Here is a 21,864-nt window from a genome sequence, read left to right on the forward strand (position 1 = left end):
ATATGATATAAATGTTACTGAGTTACTGCTATACACAAGAACACACAAGAACACAAGAAATAGGAGCAGGAATAGGGTAAATGTCAGTGCAAGCCTAAATATTGTTCAAACCATCTGTATGCAGACTGTGCCTCAGTTTCTGAGTTGAGAATTAGACTTAATACTACAGACTTCAGGAAACATCCCCACTTCTAAAACTGTGGGGCAGGGATTGATAAAATAGTCAAAAATTAATACCTCTAGAATAGTAAACAACAGGAATTCTGCAGATGCTGGAAATTCAAGCAACACACATCAAAGTTGGCCTGCTGCGTTCACCAGCAACTTTGATGTGTGTTACCTCTACAATAGTGCCAGGAGGAATTCCTAGAGCAATAACTTGGCCATAATTGACCACCAACCACTGCAAGTTTCTTTTATAGCAGAATGTTTCTTTCTGCAAGGAACAATTCCAGATTTCTACTAATTCCCATATGCCCCACACTTGGTTGAATGTTATGTTAATACCAAGGACTGTCCCTCTTCATTCACACTGGCATTCAGCTATTTTGTTCTTATTTGGATGGAAATGCAAATGACAAATTGCAGGACAACAGGAATTCTGCAGATGCTGGAAATTCAAGCAACACACATAAAAGTTGCTGGTGAACGCAGCAGGCCAGGCAGCATCCATAGGAAGAGGTGCAGTCGACGTTTCAGGCCGAGACCCTTCGTCAGGACTAACTGAAGGAAGAGTGAGTAAGGGATTTGAAAGTTGCGGTGGGGGGGGAGATCTAAAATGATAGGAGAAGACAGGAGGGGGAGGGATAGAGCCAAGAGCTGGACAGGTGATAGGCAAAAGGGGATACGAGAGGATCATGGGACAGGAGGTCCGGGAAGAAAGACAAGGAGGGGAGTGGGGACCCAGAGGATGGGCAAGAGGTATATTCAGAGGGACAGAGGGAGAAAAAGGAGAGTGAGAGAAAGAATGTGTGCATAAAAATAAGTAACAGATGGGGTACGAGGGGGAGGTGGGGCCTTAGCGGAAGTTAGAGAAATCGATGTTCATGCCATCAGGTTGGAGGCTAACCAGACGGAATATAAGGTGTTGTTCCTCCAACCGGAGTGTGGCTTCATCTTTACAGTAGAGGAGGCCGTGGATAGACATGTCAGAATGGGAATGGGATGTGGAATTAAAATGTGTGGCCACTGGGAGATCCTGCTTTCTCCGGCGGACAGAGCATAGATGTTCAGCAAAGCGGTCTCCCAGTCTGCGTCGGGTCTCGCCAATATATAAAAGGCCACATCGGGAGCACCGGACGCAGTATATCACCCCAGTCGACTCACAGGTGAAGTGTTACCTCACCTGGAAGGACTGTTTGGGGCCCTGAATGGTGGTAAGGGAGGAAGTGTAAGGGCATGTGTAGCACTTGTTCCGCTTACACGGATAAGTGCCAGGAGGGAGATCAGTGGGGAGGGATGGAGGGGACGAATGGACAAGGGAGTTGCGTAGGGAGCGATCCCTGCGGAATGCAGAGAGAGGGGGGGAGGGAAAGATGTGAAGATGTGCTTAGTGGTGGGATGCCGTTGGAGGTGGCGGAAGTTATGGAGAATAATATGTTGGACCTGGAGGCTGGTGGGGTGGTAGGTGAGGACCAGGGGAACCCTATTCCTAGTGGGGTGGCGGGAGGATGGAGTGAGAGCAGATGTACATGAAATGGGGGAGATGCGTTTAAGAGCAGAGTTGATAGTGGAGGAAGGGAAGCCCCTTTCTTTAAAAAAGGAAGACATCTCCTTCGTCCTAGAATGAAAAGCCTCATCCTGAGAGCAGATGCGGCGGAGACGGAGGAACTGCGAGAAGGGGATGGCGTTTTTGCAAGAGACGGGGTGAGAAGAGGAATAGTCCAGATAGCTGTGAGAGTCAGTAGGCTTATAGTAGACATCATATGGATAAGCTGTCTCCAGAGACAGAGAGATCTAGAAAGGGGAGGGAAGTGTCGGAAATGGACCGGGTAAACTTGAGGGCAGGGTGAAAGTTGGAGGCAAAGTTAATAAAGTCAACGAGTTCTGCATGCGTGCAGGAAGCAGCGCCAATGCAGTCGTTGATGTAGCGAAGGAAAAGTGGAGGACAGATACCAGAATAGGCACGGAACATAGATTGTTCCACAAAGCCAACAAAAAGGCAGGCATAGCTAGGACCCATACGGGTGCCCATAGCTACACCTTTAGTTTGGAGGAAGTGGGAGGAGCCAAAGGAGAAATTATTAAGAGTAAGGACTAATTCCGCTAGATGGAACAGAGTGGTGGTAGAGGGGAACTGATTAGGTCTGGAATCCAAAAAGAAGCGTAGAGCTTTGAGACCATCCTGATGGGGGATGGAAGTATATAAGGACTGGACATCCATGGTGAAAATAAAGCGGTGGGGGCCAGGGAATTTAAAATCATCGAAAAGTTTAAGAGCGTGAGAAGTGTCACGAACATAGGTTGGAAGGGATTGAACAAGGGGTGATAAAACAGTGTCGAGGTATGCAGAAACGAGTTCGGTGGGGCAGGAGCAAGCTGAGACTAGGTCGGCCAGGACAGGCAGGTTTGTGGATCTTGGGTAGGAGGTAGAAACGGGAAGTGCGGGGTGTGGGAACTATAAGGTTGGTAGCAGTGGATGGGAGATCCCCTGAGCAGAGAAAGTCGGTGATGGTGTGGGAGACAATGGCCTGGTGCTCCTTAGTGGGGTCACGATCGAGCGGTAAATAAGAGGAGGTATCCGCAAGTTGTCGCTGTGCCTCGGCAAGGTAGAGGTCAGTACGCCAGACTACAACAGCACCTCCCTTATCAGCGGGTTTAATAATAAGGTTAGGATTAGTGCGGAGGGAGTGGAGAGCAGAGCGTTCCGAAGGAGTGAGGTTGGAATGGGGACAAGGTGCGGTGAAGTCGAGACGGTTGATGTCCCGTCGGCAGTTGGCAATAAAGAGATCCAGAGCAGGCAGAAGACCAGAGCGGGGTGTCCATGAAGAAGAGGAGGGTTGAAGACGGGAGAAGGGGTCATCGGTGGGGGTGGAAGAGTCCTTGCCGAAGAAGTAGGCTCGGAGACGGAGACGGCTTAAGAAAAGTTCTGCATCATGGCGAACATGGAACTCGCTGAGGTGTGGGCGAAGGGGGACAAACGTGAGGCCCTTACTGAGAACGGAGCGTTCTGCCTCCGACAGTTGAAGGTCGGAGGGGATGGTAAAGACCCGGCACGGATGAGAGCTGGGATCAGAGGGGGGAGGGGGAGGCTGGGGGTGTCAATGGAGAGGGGAGGGTTGGGGTGAGAGGAAGATGGAACCTCTGAGTACCCAGGAGCTGACGATGGGATCTGAAGGAGACGGGATTGCAGAGTATTGGTGGGAGAAGGGGAGACGGGAGTCACAACAGCAGCACATAAAGACCCGGCCTGGAGTTGAAGGCTGGAGTTGCAGTTGGTGGTTGCGCAATCACTTCGAATGTGTCCATGGTTGTTGCTGGAGTCCGGGTTTTGAATATGCCCTGAGGTGTTGGAGCCGGCGAGATCAATGGCAGGGGCCGCAATCTGAAGTTCATGCCTGCTTGTTTCAGGGCCAGCAGGCTCTGGAGTCCGTAGATGTAGGATCTTGCGATCTTTGCCTAACATGACAAAGTCAAAAAAACGGCGATTGCAGGCGTGAATCCGACGGAGGATGAAATAACGGGTAGGACCATTACAGACGGCGAAGAAAGTGTCCCGAAGGTGTGGAAGGGTCTGGGATAGGGACACCAAGTACCTCCTCATGGCGGAGAGAGTCGCCTTCAGAGCTTGACGGGAGAAGCGGCGAGAGGCAGAGTCAATAAAATGTGAGTACCTGGGATCCTCAGAAGGTCCAAATTGAGAGGCTTGGAAACGAATCCTAAAGCCAACTGGAGTAAGTTGGCGACGGAGGCACATTCCAAGAAAGGATATATGGCTGTGATAGCGAGTCTGAGTCAAAGTGTGGTCGAAAAGTTGAAGAGCCGAAGAAATTACAGATGGGGAGCAGTGAGAGATGGTTTCACTGAACTCCCGTCGAAGAGAGGATCTAAACTTCTTCGGTGTAGGCAAATTGCAGGATTTCTTTTCTCTGGATCCTGAACAAAGCAGTGAGTAGGTTATTGAAAATTAGTATGGTAGTATAGATGGATTCATTGATGACAGTTTCATCAATTCGGTGATTATTGAGGATGATGTATTGATTTCAAACCCATTTAAAATATGGCATTATTTATTATTAGGAGTGATAGACTTCAAACTGGTAGACTTTTTAACTGATAGAGTGACACCTGGTGGGCCTGCAAAACTCACAGCTGCCATGTCTTGATTAAGTTTGCAATCTCTTGTCTTTTTGATCTTTGGGATGGTAAGTGAAATTTCTTAAGACCATGGATTTCTGTCAATAAAGAGATTGAAATTCTTGGAGGTGTTTTTATTCTGTAGTTCCAGAAAATAGTACTGGGGTCCACCTCACCTTACAACCCACTATCTACTTTTTTTCCACATTGAGGATGCTGAACCTGTTTTTTTTTACCCTTTATCACATAGAAAGTTAAAGCTCAGTGTTGGTAATCTTGTAGTCTGTAAAACTGAAAATACAATAAAGAGCTTTATCACGAAAAGGGAATGAGAATCGTGTTTATTATCACTGACATACGTCATGAAATTTGTTTTCTGGCAGCAGTACAGTGCAGTACATAAAATATACTATAGATTACAATAAGAAATATATAATAATATAAAAGAGTAAGTAGTGCAACATGAGAGAAAAAATAGTGTGGTAGTGTTCATGGGTCATTCTGAAATCTAATGACCAACGGCAAGCAACTGTTCCTAAAATGTTGAGTGTGTCTTCAGGCTCCTGTAGGTCTTCTCTGATGGTAGCAATGAGAAGAGACCATGTCATAGGTGTTGGCATCCTTAATGATGGATGGCACCTTTTTGAGGCATTGGCTTTTGAAACTGCCCTGGATAAGTTAAATCTACTGTCTTATTTCTGCATGTAGTTGTTAGACAGTTTAAATAATTCAAAACTTCTTAAATTTTTGATACAGTTTTTCTACCCCAGTCTTTGGTTTCTCTGTATATAATTGAACTCTAATACATCTTGGGTGATTTATCATCTCTTTTTGTTGTTTTTCTGGTTCATTCTCAGTGTTTAAAGTGATTCATAGTTTAGTGAGGAATCAAGATTTTCTTTTGCAGAAAATCTCTGCAAATTATATTCAAGTTGAATAGTGCTAGACAAATGTGTACATTATAAGATATCTATTTTGTGCGCTTTTGAAACTGTTTTGTATTGAAACTGCATATTCATAGAGTTGTTGGCTGTGTTAATTCATGTTTAATATACAGTACTGTGCAAAAGGCTCAGGCATATATGTACAGCTAGGGTACCTAAAACCTTTGCACGGTACTGTATTTGTCAAGGTGGAGTGGAGAGCGAGTTTGTAAATCTGGCGGCAGCAAAGGATATTGAGAATGTCGAGGGTAGAGCACTATGGGAGAGTTGTAGGACAGGTGGCAGAGAAGTGCTAGGGTCAAGGGGTGGTGCAGGTGCAGAAAAACTCAGTCCTGAGACACCAGGCAAGGTATTTTGATTCTAAGCAATTAGTTTATTGATCATTACAGAATGTCTCTCTGATGCTTCTCAATCCCTCCCCTCTCCAATTCCCTTTTCCCAACCTCTCCCTGTTCTGTTTCCTCTCTCAGTCCACAATAGAGACACATAACAGAATCAGATTTAACATTACTCATGTACAGAATGTCATGAAATTTTTTTTGCTGCAACGGTATAGTGCAATACAGTACTGTGCAGAAGTCTTAGGCATCCTAGTTATATATACAGATATGTGCCTAAGCCTTTTGTATAGTACTGTATCAGATGGCAAAAGGATGCAAACGTGAGTAAATTCACTGTTTTATTTTCAGATTTACTATCTAGAATTGACCTAGAAGAACTAATGAAGAAGGATGAACCACCTCTTAAATTTCCCAAAACACTTGAGGAGTTTGAATATTATTTTAATGAAAGTAAGTGTGTGTCTCCAGATTAAAGGACATTATATTTTAAAATTGTTTTTATTATATAATTTGTTTTAAAAATGTACTTCATTATGTGGCTGGAACAGAATGTAGGTGATATTCTGGTAGCAATCTGTTAAAATTGAATCAAGAGTTAGGAGTTTTCCCTTTTGACAGAGAAAATACTAAACTACTGATAGGTGTTGCTGTAGCTGGATAAAAGATAGAGTTATTGATTATACCTTGCATGTAAATGTACAACACAGAATCAGGTCTTATAAGCCCACCTTGCCCTTGCTGATATGATGCCTATCCATTTGCATGCACTAGGCCAATATTCGTCAATGCCATTCCTATCTAAAAATCGGTCCAACTGTTTTTAAATGTTGCAGTTAAGTGTGCCTCTCCCACCTCCTCTGGCAGCTTGTTCTGGATATCCACCACTGTGTACCTGAGATCTTTAACTTTTACCCTTCTCCCTTTATATCTTTTGCTTCTAGGTTTGGACTCCCTTGTCCTGACAAAAAGGTTATCCATTCTATCTATGCCCTTTGTAATTCAGATTCAGATGTACTTATCACATGTACAACGAAATTTACAGTGAAATGTGTCGTTTGTGTTGACAACCAACACACCTGATGATGTTGGGGGCAGGCTGCAATGTGGCAGAACAACAGAGAACACAACAAAACAGAACATGCCAAGCAACAGCAGTGCAACAAGCTCTTTTCCTCCCTTCCTCCCTCCCACATATCAACCCACACACATACACAGTCCTCTAATCCCAGGACAGGCTGTTTTCAGCTACAGCTTCCAGCTGACTCATGGAGCATTCAGAAATCTGATGGTGAAGTTGAAGAGCCTATTTCTAAAATGTTGAGTGTGGGTCTTCAGTGCCCTTTACCTCCTCTGTGATGGTATTAATGAGAAGTCGGCCTATCCTGGATGGTGAGTGTCCTTCATGATGGATGCTGCTGTCTTCATGCATCACCTTTTGAAGATGTCCTTGATGGAGATGTTGGTGCCCATGATGGAGCTGGCTACAACCCTCTGCATCTTTTTTTTAATCCTCTACATTGGAGTCTCTATACCAGATGGTGATACAACCAGTTATAATGATCTCCACGGTACATCTGTAGAAATTTACTAGAGCATTTGCTGGTATACCAAAACTCCTCAAACTCTTAATGAAGTGTTGCCATTGATGTGTTTTCTTCCTAATTGCATCATTATGTCAAGGTTTGATCGGGCAGTTAGAGACGGTATGAAGAATTACTAATGATCTGCTTTGTGAATGTGCTGTTTATACATCTGACATACTACACCCTTTGGCATGACTACTCACACAACAAATCGCTGTTGTCCAACTCCTGCTTCTCCTTTTATTTTTGCTATTTAGTTATAGTCAAAATGTTACCTACTTTGGAATTTTTCCCACTACAGGATTGTTAACTTCCAACACTTAAATTTCTATTCTTGGGTGAAAATAAAAAACAATACAGATGCTGAAACTCTATCCATGTCCCTTTATTTCCCACCATCTTAAAAACATACCAGGGTGGCTGACAACATAAGCCCAACCCCAAGAATGTCTTTGATTCGTCATACTGTTTATCCACTATCCAGCATTGGGTGCAGATGACTGGGCAGTGAGGAAGACTGAAGTCATTGTCTCTGGTCCATGTTGTGGACTTTTCTTCCTTACCCTTTAGCTGATATTTGACTATATCAGATCGGGCCTCTTGGTTCTTCTGTTTATCTGTTCAAGTCCATGTTTCATTTATCATTCTAAATTTAACTAATTTTTCATTGTATATTTTCATGATTGTATTGTCTACTGTGAACGCTTGCAATACAGTGAATCTCAGGGTAGTATGTGGTGACATATACGTACTTTGATGATAAATTTACGAATTTTGAACTTTCCTTGATGCTTTTAGATTGCCTGTCATCTTTTGCCCTGAGATAATTTAACAGTTGCTGACGAAAGGTAAACTCACACGAAAATTCCATTTCCCACTTATCCCTGTGATCTGCTTTGACTTCTCCTTATCTTTGTTTTCAATTCTATCAGTGTGTTTATCCTATCTGTATTTGTAGTGTCCTCCAACTCATTAGCACTTAAAGATAACACTCCTCTAAATATGGCTTTTTCCTCATCCCCAATTTCAGTTGGTTTTCTTTTAATGGCCATGCTTTCAACCATTAAAGTAGTAAATTTTGGAATTTCTAACAATCTCATCCTAAACCCGTCCATTTAACTATCTGGCCTCTTTTAAGGACATTCTGTAAAAAACGGCACATTTGTTGATGCTCTCAGTGGCAAATTTTGTTTGTTAAGATTCCTCAGCTGTTTTATTCTTGTATAAATAAAAGCAATTTATGTTGAACTGTGACTAATAGCATGAGAATTTAATGATACTTGCATTAGAACAGAGGTGAACCATCATTTGTTTATTCCCCTACATAGATGCTACCTGACTTGCTAAGTTCCTCCAGCTTTTACCTGCGTTGCTCAAGATATCCAGCATCTGCTGAATCTTGAGTCCAAAATGTATTTTAGTTGTTACAATGCTGAGGGATGCAACTAGCCAGAATATTAAATGACAAAATAGACCTGTCCTGAACTCTGCATTAAGTAGCAAGGATATTCATTTAGCAATATGTTAATACAGAAAATGGCCACTAAGTGTCTTCCCTGATTTCATCCTGAAGTTTTCAATAACCATCAATCAACATTCATATATTGCAAGGGTTTCCAACCTGTTTTATACCATGGACCAATGTAATTGAGCAAAGGATCTGTGGACCCCAGATCTAATGTCTTCTCCTGCATATTTTTTAATGATAGAGAATCAGAATGTACCAAAATCAATATTTGGTTTCTGTGTTGGTTATTAGATTTTAGATTATGAGGACACTCAGTCCTCGTTTATTGTCATTTAGAAATGCATGCATTAAAAAATGATACAATGTTCCTCCAGTATGATATCACTGAAACACAAGACAGACCAAGACTAAAACTGACAAAAACCACATAATTATAACATATAGTTACAACAGTGCAAAGCAATACCGTAATTTGATAAGAGCAGACCATGGGCACAGTAAAAAAAAAGTCTCAAAGTCCCGATAGCCCATCATCTCACACAGACGGTAGAAGGAAGAAACTCTCCCTGCCATGAACCTCCAAGCGCCACAAACTTACTGATGCAGCATCCTGGAAGCACCCGACCACAGTCCGACTCTGAGTCCGTCTGAAAACTTCAAGCCTCCGACCAGCCCTCCGACACTGAGCACCGAGCACCATCTCTGCCGAGCGCTTTGACCCCGACCCCGGCCGCCAAGCAACAGGCGAAGCTGAGGATTCGGGGCCTTCCCCTCTGGAGATTTTGGATCACACAGTAACAGTGACAGCGAAGCAAGCATTTCAGAAGTTTCACCGGATGTTCCTCTGCGCTGTCACGTATGCCTCCATCAAATCAGAATTGTGCACGGCAGCCTACTTGACAAATAACAGATATTTATCACCGGAGAGGCTGCGCGTGCTGCGTCGCGCTGCCATCTTTTCCTCCTCCTATTCTCCTATTATTGTGTGATATAGAAAGAAATTTAAAATTTTGGTGGAATGTGACAGCATAGATATAAGCAGTTGGTTTCCAGTGAGATTTCAAGAATCTGATCCAGATTTTGGAAAGGGAACAAAAGACCCTTCCTGCTGAAGGGTCTTGGCCAGAAATGTTGACTGTACTCTTTTCCATAGATGCTGCCTGGTCTGCTGAGTTCCTCCAGCATTTTGTATGTGGTTTGGATTTCCAGCCTCTGTAGATATTCTCGTTTGTGAAACGAATATTGTTGTTTGCAAGAAGAGTTTTTTCCTCAGGAATTGGCCAATGCTGTGAAGGTCAATCGAAATGCAGTCGGCTGAAAGAATTACTTTAATACGAGAAGTATTAAGAATAAAGGTGGTGAATTTAAAGCATGGCATTACCACGTAGCCATTACAGAGACTCGGCTATTGCAAAGACGGGATTGGTTGCTTGATGTTCTGGGATCTGGATGTTTCAAAAGGGACAGGGAGGGAGGTAAAAAGGCATGGGGCTGGGGAGTGACACAGCTAATCTGGGATAGTATTTCAGATGCAGAAAGGGGGCACATCATGGGGGGATGAAGTTAGAAACTGGAGGAAGCAATCATTCTCTTTGGACTATTCGGTAGGTCCCTGGACACAGGACATGGAAAGCAGATTTTGGAAAGGTGCAAAATTAACAGAGTTGTGATCATGGGTGATTTCAACTTAGAAGAGTTGTAGAAAAGTACATCATAGAACAGGCCCTTCAGCCCATCTAGTTCATGCCAAACCATTTAAACTGCCTCTTCCCATCAACTTCCCTAATATTGATAGGTACCTTTTTAGTGCCAAAAGGTTTAGGTGGGGCAGAATTTGTTAGGTGCGTCCAGGACGGATGCTTGCCACAGTATGTAAACAGGCCAACCAGAGGAAAGGCCATTACGGAATCTAGCATTAGCACAATAAATCTGGTCAGGTGACAGAACTTTCCAGGGGCGAGCATTTTGAAGACAGTGGCTGCAACTCTCTGACCTTTACCATAACCTTGGAAAGGGAAAGGAGCAGACTGTAGAGAAAAATATTTAATTGGGGGAGGGCAAATAACAATGGTCTTGGATAGGAACTTGGAAACAGATATACTTTGAGAAATGCACATTAGAAATGTGGAGGTTGTTTAGGGGCCACTCGCATGGGGTTCTGGAGAGGCTGATACAATAGGAACATTTAAAGGACTATTAAATAGGCATGCACATGATGAAAGAAAAATGGAAGGTTATGGACTGTGGAGGAGAGTTTGATTGTGGAGTGGGTTTATATAATTTGGCATAATATCGTGGGCTGAAGGGCTCATACTGTGCTGTACTGTTCTATGTTATATATTGTCCATCTTGAATTGTGTTTGAGAAGAGGGCAGCTCACTGCTGCCTTGAACCGGCAAAAGACTCCCATGCTGCTGTTGGGAAGAGATCTGCGAAACAATGGTATGTTTCCCAGTCAGGATGTGTGACTTGCAGGGGAACCTGCAGGTAGTATCGAATCCATGTGTCTGCTACCCTTGCCCTTCTGGAGCTGGTGGCGTTTAAGATGCTGTCACAATGGCCACGTAGAGTAACTTTGTGTATTGTAATTGTGCACTGGTGATGAAGGGATTGATGTTTATTGTGATGGATTTGAAGTCAAGACATGTCATTCACCACAGAATAAAAAGCATCTGAACATCACCCACAGCCTCAAAGACTTCTACATAATTGATGGTGGGAGATATTGGCGACAGTTATGCTACTGAATTATCAATGGTATGTGTTGCACGGTGCTTTTTCTGTTCAAATGTTACTTTCCAAGACAGAGTGTTTCTGAGGCCTTCCTGTATGCTGATGTGCACTAGTGCAGTTGGTTGCTGTATTTTGTTATAACCAATACCCAAATGTTGAGCATTGATATTATTGTGATTCTGAGTAGAAGCCTTTTCAAGTCTGTCAATGATACTTTGTTAAGAAAATAAAGGAAACTGTGGGGGCGGTGATCTTTTCTTTATTGATCTATAAACAATACTGTACATTTAAAGGACTATTAAATAGGCAGGCACATGATGAAAGAAAAATGGAAGGTTATGGATTACAGAAGAAAGTTTGATTGTAGAGTAGGTTTATATAATTTGGCATAATATCATGGGCTGAAGGGCTCAAATTGTGCTCTACTGTTCTGTGTTATATATTGTCCTTTTATGCAGTGACTGATATGATGAATTGACTGAGATCTACAACTTTGTGTCTTGGACCTAATGTAACTTTTGAACTTCCTCCATGTGGAGAAAAAGTTCAAAGTATTAAAATGCATGATTATTTCTATTGAATTTTAGAGCATGTTGAATTTTTCTGTTTATCTATTTGACTTAAAAATGAAATCCTGTGGAGTTACATTATTGGTGAATAAAATGTATTTTCTTTGTGTCTAGAGGGACAGTTAAGACATACGAAAACTGGGGAACCTTATGTATTTAATTACCATGAAGATATGCAGAGATGGAATCAGAAACGTTATGAGGCCCTTGGAGAAGTAAGTTCCTGCATCTTGACGTGGGTTGTGCTTGGATTGTTTGAAATTGTTCTCCTTGTCTTAAGCATGCCTGACCTGGAACAAATATTGGGAGAGTGAGCACACATGTGCTCTTGTTTTTTTTTGTCTATTATTGAGAGTGAATCAAGAATTGTTTTCATTTTCAAACTGATCTCTGCATTTGACCACTGATTTGGAGAATTAGCTCTTCAGAGTAATTTAAAAATATGTCCAGCATGTCCAGTCAGATAAGCTGAGAATTCCAAAGAACTCAAAGTTAGAAATAGCAAAACTTGCCACAGTGAGTGATCTGTTTGAGCGTCATGTGAAATTCTGTGTGTACTGCTTGTTGCATCCTTGTTTGTCTGTGTAAATCCCAGAACAGCCTGCTTTAACTTTGTTGTCAGCGACGATATTACAAAATAACAGCAAACAGTATATTGCAAATATCCTGCACTGTGCAGTTACCAATATTATTTTCATATGTTTGTTTCAATATAAAAATTATGATCTAAAGGCTACTTTTGACAGAAGTAGAGTGAAAAATAATTGCAAATAATGTAAAAAATTCAAAGCAAAGTTCACACACAGGTAAGTTTTACCAAGTGTTATTTTGCTATTTAGGTAACTAAATGATTCGGGAATTAAAACCTGTTATTAGTAACGGTGACCACGGAATGGTTTCGAAGGTTTCAAAGGTACATTTAATGTCAGAGAAATGTATACAATATACATCCTGAAATGCTTTTTCTTCACAACCATCCAAGAAAACAGAGAAGTGCTCCAAAGAATGAATGACAGTTAAACGTGAGAACCTCAAATTCCCCTCCAGCTCCCCTCCCTCCTGTGCATAAGTGGCAGCAAGCAACAATCCCCTCCTCCCCCCCCCACCGCACCAGCAAAAAAAAGCATTGGCACCTGCCACCGAGCACTCAAACGTGAGCAAAGCAACAGCAAGGACACAGACTTACAGTTACCTCAAAGACTACTTGTTCACCTGGTATTCGACATACCACAGGCTCTCTCTCTCTCTAATGAAGGAAAAAGAGGTGTCTGTGTTTCACAGCGAGAGGGGAGACATAACAAACAACTCGCTGGTTTATGATGTTAAAAATCCATTGTGTTGCTTTTTCTGAGCTCTGTGCCCAAAGATCTCAGGTCTCTGGGCATAGAGCCGTAGATCTTGCAACTCCTCCAACCACACAACGATCTCCTGCTGTGACAGCGACCTTCAATCCGTCCGTCTCCAGAGCCACGAGATCTCAGCCCTCCGAAGGCGAGCAAGCTCTTAGGCTGAGCCCTTGGCGTGCTGAACAATGGCCATTTACGAAACCCCGTTAGTGGGTCCAGTTCCTGCAAAGAACCGTAGTTGGCGTGTAGCTCCTGGTCAGGGTCTTCAAAAGAACCCTGAAAGGGAAAAATAGAGGTATTAAAGATGGAAATAGAGCTGTTTCCGAAGATGCAAGCAAAGGAATCCTCGTAAGCTCCTTAATGGATTATTGTAATATCCCAATATCTTGCAGAGAAGAAGGAATGTACTTGAGCAGGGGTTCCAACCATTTTTATTGCCATGGACCCCTACTATTAACTGAGGGTTCAGTGGACCCCAGGTTGGGAACCCCTGTGCTGGAGGAATAACAAATCTCAAGAGAATCAGGAGCTCCAAGAAATTGTCATCAGTAAGATATTAAAGGGACCGAGAGGTGATAAACCTCCAGAACCTGATGATCTATATTAACCTGATTTTGAATTTGTCTTTGGTGATGCCTGATGCACTGGTTGTCATCTTTCAAGAATAATATAAATTTGAAAACCAGTTCCTACAGATTGGAAGTTAGCAAGCTCAAGTCAGTGAAAAACAGAATAGCATCATCACAATGGCACTTTGTCAAATCTGGTCACCTAGGTATTTGTATATTCAAAGAGCTAATCTTCACAATACTGTTAAATAGAGGTTCCTTGGAAATGAGGATCAAAACATAGAAACATAGAAAATAGGTGCAGGAGTAGGCCATTCGGCCCTTCGAGCCTGCACCGCCATTCAGTATGATCATGGCTGATCATCCAACTCAGAACCCTGTACCTGCCTTCTCTCCATACCCCCTGATCCCCTTAGCCACAAGGGCCATATCTAACTCCCTCTTAAATATAGCCAATGAACTGGCCTCAACTGTTTCCTGTGGCAGAGAATTCCACAGATTCACCACTCTCTATGTGAAGAAGTTTTTCCTCATCTTGGTCCTAAAAGGTTTCCCCTTTATCCTTACACTGTGACCCCTCGTTCTGGACTTCCCCAACATTGGGAACAATCTTCACAGAACATTCGCTTGAACTAGCTTGCTTCAGTAAAGATGTTTGAAATGTCAGTGCAATCTCATTTAAAGTATGCTACATTAACGATCTGGAAGAGGGGACCGAGTATAATGTATTTAAATTTGCTGGTGATACTAAATTGAGTGGAAAAGCAAATTGTACAGAAGATAAGAAGAGTCTGCAGAGAGATATAGATTGGTTAAGTGTGTGGGCAAGGGTCTGGCAGATGGAGTACTGTGTTGGTAAATGCCAGATCATCCACTTTGGAAGGAAAAATGAAAGAGCAGATTATTATTTAAATGGTAAAAAATTGCAGCATGCTGCTGTGCAGAGGGATTTGGCAGTGCTTGTGCATGAATTACAGAAGGTTGATTTGCAGGTGCAGCAGGCTATCAAGAAAGGAAATGGAATGTTGGCCTTCATTGCTAGAGGGATTGAATTTAAGAGCAGGGAGGTTATGCTGCAACTGTACAGGGTACTGGTAAGGCTGTTCCTTGCTTGAGGAAGGATATAATGGCTTTGGAGGTGGTGCAGAGGAGGTTCACCAGGTTGATTCCAAAGATGAGGGCTTCAGACTTTGAGGAGAAATTGAGTCACCTGGGACGATACTTGCTGGAATTCAGAAGAATGAGGTGGTGGGGGGGGGGGATCTTATAGAAGCATATAAAATTATGAAAAGGATGGATAAGATAGAGGCAGGAAAGTTGCTTCCACTGATAGGAGAGCCTAGAACTAGAGGACATAGCTTCAAGATTCAGGAGAGTAGATTTAGGGTGGAGATGAGGAGGAACTGCTTTTCCCAGAGAGTGGGTGAGTCTGTGGAATTCTCTGCCCAATGAAGCAGTGGAAGCTACCTCAGTAAATATATTTAAGACAAGGTTGGATAGATTTTTGCATTGTTGGGGAATTAGGGTTATGGGGGAAAGGCAGAAAGGTAGAGATGAGTCCATGGCCAGATCAGCCATGATCTTATTGAATGGCGGAGCAGACTCGATGGGCCAGATGGTCTACTGCTCCTATTTATTATGTCCTTATGTTCATTTATAAATGTCCAGTTCTGTGGAACCATTCTGTCACACCTAAAGCATTAAGTTCAGTTTCCTCCCATAGTGCCAAGATGTACAAGTTGGTAGGTTCCTTGTAAATTGTCCCGTGATTAGGCTAGGGTTAAATCAGGAGTTGCTGGGTGGCATGGCTTGAAGGGTTGGTAGGACCTGTTCTGTGATGTACCTCAATAAATAAGTAGATATAAATATTGAAATTGCATAACTCGATTTGATCACCTGGCATTGTAAAATGAAAATTGTAATAACGAATGAAACAGGAAAGGGTGAGAGAAAACTTAAGGGTGTTACCCTTAGCCAACAATACTTTTGTTAGCTAAGGTTAGAGGTTGAGGGATGGTGTGAAAACAGTTCTAGATTAATGGGAAAAGAACACATACTATTGTTTGTGACAGTAGGACCTCTTAACCACCAAACCACTATGGCCAAGGAGAGTCGAAACCATTTCACCCCAAAGGCAGTCAGGGAGATAAATATCCATTCATGAAAGTAGTTGCTCATGAGATTGCTGGTACCTGGGTAATGACACAGAATGTGCTGCAGATCTTGTGAGTAATGCGCGGTTTATCTTGCTGAGCTGTGCAGAGTCAGCACAAGTCTTCTAGTTGTCTGTTACTCTTAAATTGCTATATATTTTCAACTTCAGATGTATGCATTTCACGACAGAGAATGAAATTATGGGTTTGATTTCTGGAATGGCATGTTTGTTATATAAGACAAGATTTAATTATACTAGGCCTACACTTTCTAGACTTCAGTAGTATAAGAAGCGATCTGGCTGGACTGTACAAACTTCTCACAGGGCTTGGCAGGGTAAATGTATGGTTGATGATTCCCTTGGCGGGGTTGTCAGTTCCCAAAATATTAGGTTGATTTTTCACGATAGATATGAAAAGACATGTTTTAATCCAGAGAGTAGTGAATTTTAGAATTTTCTATCCGAGGGCAATGGAGTTGCTGAGTATATTCAAAGGAGATCAATGGATTTATTTTAAATGAAGTGGATTCCGGTTAGAGTCATGGAGTCATAGAAAAATGCAGCACAGAAAAAAGGCCCTTTGGCTCATCTAGTCTGTGCTGAGCCATTTAAACTGCCTTCTCCCATCAACCTGCACTGAGTCTATAGTCCTCCATATCCCTACTGTCCATGTACCTATCCATTTGCGCCGGCAGATTGTTCCACACTGTTGTGACTCACTGAGTAAAGAAGTTTCCCCTCATGTTCCCCTTAAACTTTTCAGCTTTCACTTTTAACCCAAGACCTCTAGTTGTAGTCACACCCAACTTCAGTGGAAAAAAGCCTACTTGTACTTACCTCTCATGATGACATTTCGCCCTACTTCCAGGCAAAATGGTGCCTGTGTACAATGCTCCCATAGTCAACATCTTCTGGATAGATTGTGAAACCATATATTTCACTTATTTTATGTCTTTTACATTCGTTTTTTGTTTTAAATGTGATTCAGAAACTGTTGGAGAATGCGATTCGCAGTCTAGGGATCATTTGGGTGTTCCAGTGCTCTGCAGTCTTGAGAGGATTCTAGGAGACAGAGGCAGCATGTGCGAACCTCGTGGTGAGAAGGCTGTGGGATAAGATGCGACCAGATGTTTGACTCCATTTCGCTGGTTAAAGCTTCCATTGTTCACTTATTAAAGTGATGAGAGAGACTGAAACATTGAGACAAATGCAGAAGATGAGCGCCGGTTGCCTACCTTTTGCCTACTGGTGGGATTACTGTACTGCCAGAGAGGGGAGACTGCCTTTTGATCACTAGTGGGATTGCTCTACTGCCAGAGAGGGGAGATTGCCTCTTGATCCCTGGTGGGACAGCTCTGCTACTCGAGAAGGGAGATTGCCTTTTGATCGCAGCTGCCAGAGAGGGTTATGGATATGGACTTGAACTATGGACTTTTTTTTCCAGTCTTTTAGTTCTTTTATATTCTTTTTATTTTTGCCCAATTTTTTTTTGTGCGTGGAGGAGGGATCAATGTGTCTAATTCTATTTTTGTTCTTTTTTGTGTGGGACGGGAGGATCGGGTGGGGGGTTGATGATAGTGCTGCTATTGTTTTCTTTCTTGGTTTTGTGGCAATCTGGAGAAGAATAATTTCAGAATTGTTTACTTTGATTATACTTTGATAATAAATTAGCCTTTGAACCTTTGAACCTTTTTTTTCTTAATTTTCTATACCTCTGTCAAATCTCCTCTCAATCTTCTACGTTCCAAGTAGTAAAGTCCGAACCCATTCAGTCTTTCCGTATAACTTGGGTACTTCAGACCCAATAACATTCTTGTAAATTTTCTCTGTACTCTTTCAACCTTGTTTACATTTTACCTGTAAGAAAGTGAACAAAACTGCATGCCGAGCGACTGAATCTTGTTGACCAATCTCCCATGTGGGACCTTATCAAATGCCTTAATAAAGTCTATGTAGACGACATCCATTGCCTTGCCTTCATCAATTTTATTGGTAACTTCCTTGAAAAACTATAAGATTGGTTAGAGACTACCTACCATGCACGAAGTCATGCTGACTATCCTTAATCCATTTCTATCCAAATACTCATATCCGGTCCCTTAGAATACCTTCCAGTAACATTCCCACTACTGATCTCAGGCTCAGTGGCTTATGGTTCCCTGGCTTATTTTCAAAGCCTTTCTTACACAGTGGAACAACAATGGCTATCCTCCAATCCTCTGGCACCTTATCTGTTGCTAAGAATGATTTAAGTATCTCTGCTTGGGCCCCAGCAATTTCTGCACTTGCCTCCTGCGGGGTCCGGAGGGAATACCTTGTCAAGCCCTGTGGATTTCTCCATTGTAATTTGTCTCAAGCCAGCAAACACCTCCTCCTCTGTATAGAATCCATGAAGTTGATACCGTTTTGCTTTATTTCTGTAGACTCCGTATCCATTTCCTGGGTGAACACAAATGCAAAAAATACGTTTAAGATCTCCCCATCTCTTTTGACCTTATCCTTCTGCTCTTAACATATCTGTAGAATCCGTAAGGATTCTCCTTCACCTTGTCTGCTAATGTTCATCGGGCCATCAGTTAATTGGGGCAGCTGCTGAAGAAGAATAATAATTAATCAAGAAAATAGTTGGGATTCCCTTCGTTTATGTGGGACACTATGCTACTTAATTGAGAAAGGATAATGTTGCTGAACTGTTTCTACTAGTGTCAGACACATGCATTTGTGTGGCTGTTAGACATTACACCGTGCTTAGAATAAACAGTTTTTAAATAGCGCCAGTTGCATGTGTTTGTATTCATAAAGCAGTGATTTTTGTCACTGATAGTTGGTGAGAAATAAGCAGTAAGACAATTCGGAATTGTTTTGCTCACTGTGGTTTCAAGCATTCAAGCTTGGAGATGCCAGAAATGACCAGGAGTGAAAATGATACTATTTCACAACTTCAACAAGTTAGGAACTACATAGAATCAACAATCATCTTGAATGTTACAATTAAGTTGAATATCTGTAGGATGCAATAATTGAAATCATTGTATGAAGGTAATCCACTATCTACATGAGGTGTCTGCGCTGATTTTGTTCACTTACAGAAATCAAAATAACATGGCAGCTGGTGCTAAATTCCTCCATAGATAACTATGAGGAACTCATACATAATTTTGTAGTACTGTAGTAATATTGACAATGTTCTAATTTGTTCTATATTTCATTTAAATACACAATTATTATTCAGTTAAATGGTAGTTTGTCTTTTTTAATACCTTTTTAACTATTCCCATGAAACTTTGGCTAATTGAGGCAACTGCTTAATTGAGCAAAAATGTATTGGTCCCGATGTGTCCCAATTAACCAGAATCCACTGTATTAAAGAAATGAAGAGATAGGGAGTTAGTGCAGGAATGCGGTCCCCAGGTGTAAGGTTTTATTGAATAATGGAACAGACCCACAGGACTGAATGACCTATTCATGGTCTTACTGACGTGCATTTTGCACTTTCTTCTGCTTCCCTTTTGGTTTTGCATTTTTTTCAAATACAAGATCCACCCTATCCTCGTTATATGCGGGGGATACGTTCCTCGAAGTTGACGCATAATGTGAAATTGCATAATGTGAATAATTATTTAAATGGAGAAAATAGGGATGCATTCCAGAGGGCTTCCTAAGTATGTTTTACCTGTAATTTATTCACATTTTCATACCAATACGACACAAAAGCAGTACTACAAGACAACATTTGTATTATATTTCATCAATTTAAGGTAATATTCGATGTAATAAATCATAGAAAGTTAACATCCGAGGGTGTACAGTACTCACCAACAGTGGCAGGTGCGTTCGCTCCGGGAGATGAGTGGTTGTTGTGGTGTCGGGCAGCTTTACATGGATAAGGTGGATGGTTGTGGTCGTCAGGATCATAGCAAGCACAGCAAGGCGTGAAGGAAGACTCACAGAACTCTTAGAACTGCCGGCAGCGTAGGTGTTACCGATTTGAATAAAGTGGTGAGGGTTGTTTGCCTGGCGGCATTTTGTTTTAAATTTGCTTGTAGGGAAGAAGGGTTGACGGCAGGGACGACTGAAATGCTGACTCCGTTCTAAGCGTGGGTTCACATCCATCGCCATTTGTGCCAAGTGTTCCGACTTCCACCATTCTCTCACCGTTGGTAAACTCCCGAGATTTTCAAAATCGCCTGTTGCTTTCAGCATCTGAGAGATAGTTCATGGTAAAAAAAAAAATACGTACTCCTTGAATGTGGATTACACCTTGGTCGAGTGGCTGAATCAGCGATGTTTTGTTAAGCGGCAGGAAACGCACTGTTATGTTAGGATGAATGCTGTCCAAATGTTTAGGATGGGCTGGTGCAACAAAATAACTTCAAAGGCAAGATTCTGTTCCTGGCAGTAGCGTCCCAGAGCTGTGTTACCTTCAGCTGATGCCGCGCTGTTTATAATTTCCAACTTTTTTCAAGTGTTGAAGCGGTTCTCTGCTGCTCGGCTGACGGCCCAGGACATGACATCGGACGCTTAGGAGGCATAGTTAAATATTTCAAGCACAAAATCACTGCACCCTAGGTAAAACCAACAGAAGTTTAAGATCGCGCATCCACACCTTGCCAAAACCAATGCGAGAGTGGCGGGAGAGAGATTGTGAGGCGTGCGCACGTGACTTGTATTGGCGGGGAAGCGGTGCTTCTCGTCCCAATGGTGAGACCGTGAGGTGTGCGCACGTGTGGAGAGATTAGAACGGTGGGCTAAGCGTATACCCTTGAGGTATGTCAGTGTTGATTGTCAGGAGGAGAAATTATCACTGATCCTCACTACCTGTGGTTTCCCAGAGAGGAAATCAGAGATCCAGAGGCCCAGGTGATTAATACTGAGGGGAGGATGATCTTAATCTCTAAGCTGTGATCGATTAACAACAGCTTGACATATGTTTTGATGACAAACTGGCGGATCAGTGTAACTCTAAAATATTTAAAAATTTCAACATCAAATCAAATGCATCAGACTGCTTGACTGATTCCTTACCCTTTACCTTCAGCATTAAGACTTTTAACTACCCACCAATACCCTGGGTAGATGTAGTATGCCATTTACCAGATGCTTAAGATGATCAACTCACAAAAGTTTTCTTTTCTATGCCACATCTCTCAAACCTGAAGCAGGTACAAGGGCAAGGACAAGGGCAAGATTGCCAGCATCGCAAACGTGTCATTAAGTCATCCGCTTTGCTGACTTTGAATTACTTCCAGTTCTTCATTACAGTGCAGTTTCTAATACTGTGAAATTGAAATGATTCAAGTTGGCAGCCTACCTTCATCTTCTCAAGGGCATTTGGCAAGATTATGTTGGTTTTACTACTGATGCTCAAATTCCATGAATGAATGTTGTGCAAACTGCTGTAATGGTAATCAAAGAAATCAGAATCAAGTTTATTATCACTGACGTGTGTTGTGATATTTATTCTGCAGTAGCAGTGAAGGTTCAAATGTACAATGCAATACATAAAAATATTGTAAGTTACATTAAGGAATATAAATAGTGCCAGGAAGAGAGTGAAATAGTGAGGCAGTGTTAATGGGTTCACTGAGCATTTAAAAATCTAATGGCGGAGGGGTAGAAGCTTCGAAGCTGCCCCTAAAATGTTGAGTGTGTTCTTTCAATGTGTACTTCCACCCTGATGGAAGTATTGAGAAGAGGGCGTATCCTGGGTGGTAGTGATTATATTTGAACATTGTTATTCTACTGCCCTTGCAGTACATTGTGTATAAAGCTAGGCAGAAAGTTAAATACCTTTTAAAAAATCACACAAGCTCGAAGCTTTCTTCAGGGTTTTTAATGAGATAACTTTGTGAAACTGCAG

The 21,864-nt window shown here is 42.1% G+C and overlaps 1 protein-coding gene across 7 annotated transcripts in view; it reads left to right on the forward strand.

Moving 5' to 3' along the window:
- arb2a (ARB2 cotranscriptional regulator A) overlaps positions 1–21,864 on the forward strand; it is a 547,284-nt gene that overhangs the window by 10,663 nt on the left and 514,757 nt on the right. For all 7 annotated transcript variants that reach the window (XM_063068471.1, XM_063068472.1, XM_063068470.1 and 4 more), the window contains exons 3-4: positions 5,930–6,031; positions 12,049–12,149. In XM_063068471.1, coding sequence (XP_062924541.1) covers positions 5,930–6,031; positions 12,049–12,149 — 203 coding nt within the window. The remainder of the gene's footprint in view (positions 1–5,929; positions 6,032–12,048; positions 12,150–21,864) is intronic.

Source organism: Mobula hypostoma, chromosome 16 (assembly GCF_963921235.1).
Source record: "Mobula hypostoma chromosome 16, sMobHyp1.1, whole genome shotgun sequence".
Classification (NCBI taxonomy): Eukaryota; Metazoa; Chordata; class Chondrichthyes; order Myliobatiformes; family Myliobatidae; genus Mobula; species Mobula hypostoma.